The sequence below is a fragment of the Bison bison genome, unplaced genomic scaffold (genome assembly GCF_000754665.1).
Source record: "Bison bison bison isolate TAMUID 2011002044 unplaced genomic scaffold, Bison_UMD1.0 scf7180017864371, whole genome shotgun sequence".
Classification (NCBI taxonomy): Eukaryota; Metazoa; Chordata; class Mammalia; order Artiodactyla; family Bovidae; genus Bison; species Bison bison.
Genome location: NW_011494943.1, coordinates 7,630,876 through 7,638,844, shown reverse-complemented (window position 1 = coordinate 7,638,844; position 7,969 = coordinate 7,630,876). Strand labels below are relative to the sequence as shown.

Below are 7,969 nucleotides of genomic sequence, written 5' to 3'. Positions count from 1 at the left end.
GTCAGGACAAGAGGTTACTGCCTTGGGGGCTGAATACAGTGCAGGGGGTGTGGAAGTTTGCCGGGAGGACTAGGTGGTGCAGCTGGACGGCAGAAGCACTGAAGGAGCTAGAACTTGGCTAGCGAGAGGGGCAGTGATGCTGGAGTGTGAGGGTAGGACTGTGCGCCCTTGGGGGAGAGTCAGGGTGAACCAGGAAACTCTGCCCTGCCCCTTCCTACCTCCAGCACGTTGTACTGTGCTGGAGGCTCTGGCTCGGACCGAGACGCAAGCATTGCACTTGGGAAAATCCAGTGACCTGGCCAAGTTATGAACTTCCCTGACCTGCTTCCTCTTCTGTGAAGTGGGGATAACATGGGTCCCTCACTTCAGGGTGTCGCCGGGAGGAGCAGAAGCAAGACAGGCTCTTGACCGGGTGCAGGGCCCCAAGTCCTAGTGGGGGTGCCGTCCTGCAGTCCTGAGGATATAGCAGCCGTCTTGCTCGTGTTCAGCCTGAGGTTTCTGTACCACCTGGGCACCACTCTGCTCCCCGCAGGGCAGGGGCTTTGTCCAGGCCTCCCTGGGACCCTGACCCAGTTCCCCCAGGGCTCAGAACCAAGACTGGTGCCCTGTGTGCGGGCCTCACCCGGGTGGCACAGGGGAGGCTGAGCATCTGCAGGTGCTTGCTGACTGGCTGAGGGGGGCTTCACAGCCAGTCCTGGCTCCCTCTTGTCACTCATCCCCCGATGGGCCCACAGGCCCAGCTGAGAGCCACGCTGGAGGTCACCCAGCAGCAGGCCGCCCAGGCCCAGAGGCAGCTACAGGAGCTGCAGCAGCGAAGCAGCCAGATCCAGGTACCAGGCCTGTCCCCCCGCCACCCCCAACGTGTTCTTGTGCTGTGTCCTTCAGGCGGCCACCGGCGGCCCCTGGGACACTGGGCAGTAGGTGTGAGCTACCTTGAAAATGCCTCCCGGCATCAGGAAATGAAGGGCCGGGGGGCGGGGGTCAGAGAGACCTTGGCTCCCCACCCCTCAGCCCAGTGGGCAGCCCAGGGCCCTAGCTGTCCTCAGCTCCTCCTGTGCCCACCCAGAACTCAGCCTGCACCCTGACCTCCGTGATCTCTGGCAAGTTCAGCCGCTTGCTGCAGGCCCTGGAGATGCGGCGGGTCAGGGCTCTGAGGGACATCAATGTGGCCAAGACCCAGGCCCTGGAGCAGGCCCAGCAGGAGAAACAGCGCCTACAGGGCCACCTGGAGGCCGTGTCCTTCTGTGATCGAAGGATTCGCCACCTCCTAGAGCATCTGGATGACTGGACCTTCCTCCAGGTACCAGACCTCAGGGAGGCGGGCCGGGGGGCCGGTGCGCCTGCCCTTTGTGCCCAGGCTTACTGCAGCTGTCCCCTGCGCTCAGGAATCACAGCAACTGGTGCCCCCAGGCCCTCTCGGGCCACTGACTCTCCCACAGTGGGACGAAGATCAGCAGCTGGGCGGCCTGAAGGAGTCACTGAGCCAGCTGTGTGCCCTCCTCCTGGAAGAGGGGGCTCACTCCGGAGTACCAACCGAAGCCGCTGACTTGGGCTCTGTGGGTAAGGCTGATCCCAGACCTCTGCCTGCCCCTCTGGGCCCAGCTGTCCCTCCCACTGGGAGTGGGAAAGGAGTCAGTGGCCTGGCCCCCCATGAGCGCTCCTCCTGATGACTCCCCTAAAACCCTGCTTTGCTCCATAGAGTCCCCAGGTCCCCTGGCACCAGTCCTGAGCCCAGTGTGTCCACTGAGGAGGAGACTCTGGCAGAGTAAGAAGGCCTAGAGCACACGTGTGTCTGCACCTGTGTGAGCATATGTGTGTGAGTGCATTGTATGCACACGTGGGTATGTGTGTGTTCATGTGTGCACTGTGAGCACATGTGTGTGCCCTCTGTATGTGTCGGGGGGCACCTACTCTTTCCTGACTATTCTGTCCAGGAAACCTGTTTCACGCCCCTCCCTGGGGCCGGCCTGGCCCCGCCCCCCCATGTACCTGTTGCAGGGTGCACACCTCTTACACATGCTGCGAGTGTAGTGTTTAAGGAGATTCTGGGTGCACGAACCTGGGATCGACCACGATTCTTCCACTCACTATGAAGTTAGCTTTCTGAACCTCAGTTTTCTCATCTGTGAAATGAGGCCGATGGAAGGTTCCACCTCAGGGGTCGCGTGGAGGATCAGATGCTGAGAGGATGTCCGCGTTTGCTCAGCTTCCAGTGACCCCCGCAGATATCTGGGGGTCCGTCGATGGAAGTTCAGTTGCTGTCTGTCCCCTCTGACAACAGAGTGATGGCTAGACGCAGGCACCCTTGCTCAATCACCTTCCATCTGCCTCTGCCCAACAGATTATCGCAACCTGACCTTCGACCCTGTCAGCGCCAACCGCCACCTCTACCTGTCCCAGCAGGACCAGCGGGTAAAGCACCTTCTAAAGCCCCGGGGCCCAGATGGGCCCGGCAGCTTCGAGCTCTGGCAGGTGCAGTGTGCCCAGAGCTTCCAGGCCGGGCAGCACTACTGGGAGGTGCGTGCGTCCAGCCACTCGGTGACGCTGGGCGTCGCCTACTCGGAACTGACGAGGCGCAGGCAGGGGCCCCACACGGACAACATCGGCCGCGGGCCCAGCTCCTGGGGGCTCTGCATTCAGGAGGACTGCACCCAGGCCTGGCACGACGGGAAGGCCCAGCGCCTCCCAGTCGTGTCAGGGCGGCTCCTGGGCGTGGATTTGAACCTGGCCTCTGGCTGCCTCACCTTCTACAGCCTGGAACCGAAGACCCAACCCCTGCACACCTTCCATGCCATCTTCACCCGGCCCCTCTACCCCATTTTCTGGCTCCTCGAGGGTCGGACCCTGACCTTGTGCCATCAGCCTGAGGCCACCCTTCCTCCAGGGCTCCAGGAAGAGGCCTCGGGGCTCAGCGGAGGAAGGCAGGGGACAAGTGCCACCCCGGTGGCCAGGTGCCACCATTCCCATGGGCCCCAGAACCGCCCCAGCTGCTCCCCTGGGGACCTGAGGCCACAGCTCTAGTGGGACCAGTTGTTGGCTGGAAGACCAGCTCAGGAGCTGGCTGGGCCACTTGGAGAGAGGTGGGAGGAAGCCTCCAAACTGGAGTTCACCTTCCCCTCCTCTCTGAAGGGGGCGAGCCTCAAGGGAGGAAGATGGGAGCCCAGTTCTAGAGCTGCCTGGACCTCAGAGACCAGCGCAGTGCCCAGGTCTTGCAGGAGCGCACGTGCAGGGCAGGACACACCATAGCGGGACAGAGTCACTTACAGGGCAACACCAGTTTACCTCCTACCAAGACAGTGTAGACCTCGGAACAGAGGATTCCTAGAGGCAGTCTTGAGAAGGTTGATTTTTACCTTCTCCCTCCTCATCTCTTTTCTATTTTCCTTCACATTTTGGTATATTTTCATCTTCTCTTTTACTTTGTACATCCTGTGCTCATATTCTATAAACAATTGTGTTTTTCTGCATCTTTTATTTAACATAAGCATTTTCCACATTGTTCAAATTTTCTCCCTGAATGACGCAACCTAAATGGTCATCCTAATGACAAAGCCAAATTCTAATCAGAATTTGTTTACCCATTATTGGACTTCAAAATGTTTTATTTGGGGGCTATAAAAATATGGCCGTGATGACTTTTTGGGAGGAGGCCACACCCTGCAGCATGTGGGATCTTAGTTTCCCCAACCAGGGATCAAACCCTTGCCCCCTACAGTGGAGAGTCGGAGTCTTAACCACTGGGCCAGGGAAGTCTTGAGATGACGATTTTTGAGCCGGAAGTTTTGGCCATATTTATTACCCTGTACGTGGGCTGCATTCCCTACAGAGGAATCACTCAACAGAGACACAATGGAGACTTGAAGATTTTATTCTTATACAAGGGACCGAAATGAAGAAACCTTGCATCAGGCCAACTGACTCCTGCCCCCCAGGCCGCCAGCCAATCGTCACGGCAGAGCCTCAGCTGCCATCATTCTCCCCTCATCCCTACCCGGGTTGTGGGCATCAAGTGTAGGTGCCAGCACAGCTCCCGCTCCTTTGATTTTGGATTTTGCCATTCAGAACATGTTTCCCTGCAGGTCCTTGTACATGTTTTATCTTGTGTTTCTGGAGATGAGGGTGCTGGGTCATTGGGGAGCAGTAATTTTGTACAAGAAAGTGCTTCTTGATCAGGGTAGTGGTCCCAAGGGTGTCTGCTTTCTAATTTTTTACACTGTACGTGCATGTTTTATAGACTCGTGTGTATTTGACAATAAAAACTTTTTTAGAAAAAGATAACATGCAAAAACACTCCAAAAATTAGAAAATATTTTTGTATTTCTATAAGACAGATTTCCCTCCCCACATTGTCACTGGTCCCTGCTGGTGCCGCGGCTGCAGACTCCGCCTTGTGGCCTCACTCGTCAGGTCTCGGTTTAAGGGCAGGGCCAGGCCTCTCATCTGTGCAACCTGGGCAAGGAGCTTCCAGAAAGATTCCTAAGGTGGGGAGATCCCCAAACAGGGTAAGATGGTTCTGAGCCTGGACAGTCAGTGTGACAGTCTGACTGTGTGACACTCTGACAGCTGGGTTAACAGCAGGAGTTGAAAGCCCCAGGAGGGTAGATACAGGATTGGGCTGGCCAGGTAGCCATTATCACTGGCTACCCCAAGCGGACAGATTCTAACCATCCCTCCTGATGCCAGAGCCCCTACACAAATGTCCAGCTAGCCAAGCCCACAGAAAAAGGGACAGAGACAGGAAGAACAGCCCCTTCTCTGCTTCCATAGTGCAGAGTGTCTTGGGTCATTTAATCTATGGATGTACTTTTTTATTGAGTTGTTGATCCTTTCCACATTGTCCTGTGGGAATGTTCTATACTGTGACCACTAACTTTTGTTTACATGACACTACTGCCTTTTTGGGGCGGAGGGCGAGTGCCATGCCATGTGGCATGAGGGACCCTAGTTCCCTGACCAGGGGTTGAACCCACTTCCCTGTACTGTGAGCTCAGAGTCTAAACCACTGGACCACCAGGGAAGTTCATATTTATATGAACTCCATAGAGTGCTGTGGAGCAGTGCTTCCCATGCCAGTGTGAGGGCGAGAATTAACTCTCCTGGACAGTTACTTCAGATTAAATTCTCTCAGCCCTGCTGATTCTAACAACTCTCCACCTCGTCACCAGGAAAAATGCCTTGGTGCAGAGGGAGAAAGAAACATGGACTCCGGGGCATAACATTTGTAAAGGGGACTCATCTGATGAGCCTGGGAGTGTTTCCAGCATCTCTGCTCCAGTCCTCACAGTTTCTGGGCATCTCTGAGGCAGAATCAGGAGGGTGGGTGCCGGGGTCCAGCCCCGGTGGATCCAGGGAATTTGAAGGGGGGACAGCGTCGGCGATCAGGAAACAATAGCTTATTTAAATGTTAATTAAAGATACAAAGAGCGGTTAAATAGGGATAGCTCAGTGAAGAAATTCAGTGGAGAAAAGAGGCTGAATAACTTGGTTTACGTGGAAAACCAATAAAATTCCAAGACAAGGAATTTGCGCCACCTACGCAGGCCGCAGGTGTCCTCCCGTTCTCCTGAAGGAGAGGAGACATTAAGGCCTCCCCGGTCAGATCTTAGAAGCCCAGGCAAAATTAGTAGGCTTGATGAGCCTCCACGCTCCAGATGGGAATTCAGCCAGAAGATGAGAGAAAGAACGACATGGGGAGACCAAGCTTCAGTGAGCAAGGCCTGTAGCTTTATTTTCAACAGGGGCTTTTATACCCTAAGTTGCACATAGAGGATAATAGGGGGTGTGAAATCATGCAAAGTCAGCAGTCTTTGATCCTTATCGAAACCAGGGTTTCTCTTCTGCAAACTTATCATATACAAATGGTTTAGGTGATTTACATCATCTTCTGGCCAGAAGGCCTGTTAACATTTTATGACTCTGATAAAGGTTTGTCAACCATAAGACTTACTTTCTCTAAGACTAATCATTTTAAAGTTTGGCGCCATCCTCCGAAGGTGTTAGAAAAGTTGCATTCCTATAGGGCAGAGGTGCAGTGGGTTTACAACAAAGGAAAGAATTTATTACCTTAAGATCTAAAGTTGTTAACACCAAGGCCACTACTTATTTTTTCTACATACCAACTATATTAATTAATACACTTCCAAGGATACAATACAGGAGATGTGGAAACTTGGCAGCAAGCATTGGCTCAACAATGAAATCTTCTACTAGTTCTATTCTGACAATTTCTAACTCTCCGAGAGGCTCCATACTATTTGAATATCTTACGCTTCCCGTGCTTCTCACAGTTGGGAGACTGTAAACAATCGTATGCATAGCTGTAGGAGCCCGGGTAAGCCTGTCAGGCAAGTTAGAGAACCATCTGAGGGGTTTGGATTGAAACACTCCTATTATGCCCAGGAGGCTAATTAGCTAGAGCTCTAAGTTGATTTCCTTCAGAGAAAAGGTGGTCGGGGATAGCCCCCCCCTGACCCGCCCCGTGACTGTCAGAGGAGTTGGTGAAAGTCATGAAGCAGTAAAACAGACAGACTCTGGTTTTGGGGTAGACGCTCAGGCAGACCCAGAGGGGCACCCCTCGAGTTCTGGCTCGCCTTGCCCACCAGAACTCTCCCACATAACCTTGTTATGGGTGGGGACTCCCGTGCTGGCTCCCGGCAGGTGTGCATAGGAACAGAACAAGAGAAGGGAAGGGCGGGAGAGATTTTAAAAGACAGGGACCTCTGGGGCTGGTGGATTGGAGGCCAGAGAGGGGAGGGGTAAAGAGAATCAGAGGCTATCCTGCCTGTGGAGGGAGGAACGGAAAGGAGCAGCGTGGTGACTAGGAAATGTGTCTTGAAGTAACGCAGGGCTGGAAACTAGAAGACAATGGAGCCAGGTCTTTGGGACTCTGAGGGAGGAAAGGATTTCTATTCAGAATTCCATACCCAGCCAAACTGTCAATCATGGGGAAGCCTGAACAAAGACATTTGCAGACACTTCCGCATCCATTACCAGGAAACTCCCAGAGGATGTAATTTTCAAAAATAAAGAAATAAATCAATGAAGGGAAGGGAAGCCCCGGGATCCAAGCAATGGGGAATTTAACATAAAGGAGAAATGATAAGGAATCAAGATCTTGCTTCCTGACAGTGACGACCTTGCCATGAGAACATGCCTCTTGCAAAGGATCTCCTTTGTCCCTCTCAAGAAGAGGAGAGGAAACCCCAGCAGAAGCACCTCGTGCAGAGCTCCAATTCCTATTTCATGGATGTGAGATGCCCAGGATGCTATAAAATCACCAACAGCTTTAGCCACGCACAAACAGTAGTTTTGTGTGCTGGTTGCTCCACTGTTCTCTGACCGCCTACAGGAGGAAAAGCAAGCCTTCCAGGAGGATGCTCCTTCAGACAGAAGCAACACTGAAAGTACCCTGTATCAGAACGCGTGGGAAAGCATCCCAATAAACACATTTTGGATATCAAAAAAAAAAATCTGGATATCAAAATCTCCAGAAATACAAGCACAAACATCCAGATGTTCAAGCTCACACCCGTGTGCTTTAGGCATATGGAGGTAAGTGCTAGAAGAGACAGAAGCGTTGAACCTAGTTGTCCATGGAACCCAGAATCTGAAAAAGGTGGGATACAGGACTGCAGCTTTTATTATACACCTCACTAAATTGTTTATTTTTCAGATACTCTAGATATATTATTTTGAAATAAATGCATATGTTTTAAAGTACATCAAAAAAAAGAAAAACAAAATAAAAATAACAAAAAAAAATAAAGTACATCAGTAGCATAAAGAAGAAGTGCTGTTGTGGGATATGGCTTGGTTCCCATTTCCTTTTTCCAGAGAGTCAAGCAAAGCTAAGCTTGGCTTGCTGAGTACTATTGTTTGTTCCACTGCCTTTGCAGTTTGTTTTTGTTTCTGCTTGACTTTTTTTTTTTAAGCAATACTGCAGCCAGACACAGAGAAGGCAATGGCAACC

At 52.5% G+C, this 7,969-nt stretch overlaps 1 protein-coding gene and 1 pseudogene across 1 annotated transcript in view; both read left to right on the top strand.

Annotated features, from left to right (window-relative positions):
- Positions 1–4,302, top strand: part of TRIM65 (tripartite motif containing 65) — a 5,443-nt gene extending 1,141 nt beyond the window's left edge. The window contains 5 exon segments of the mRNA XM_010856505.1: positions 735–830; positions 1,067–1,300; positions 1,386–1,560; positions 1,700–1,765; positions 2,342–4,302. Of these exon segments, the coding sequence (XP_010854807.1) occupies positions 735–830; positions 1,067–1,300; positions 1,386–1,560; positions 1,700–1,765; positions 2,342–3,021 (1,251 nt within the window). The 3' untranslated portion in view covers positions 3,022–4,302.
- Positions 4,303–7,149: 2,847 nt separating this feature from the next.
- Positions 7,150–7,454, top strand: LOC105000358 (annotated as a pseudogene).
- Positions 7,455–7,969: the final 515 nt, after the last annotated feature.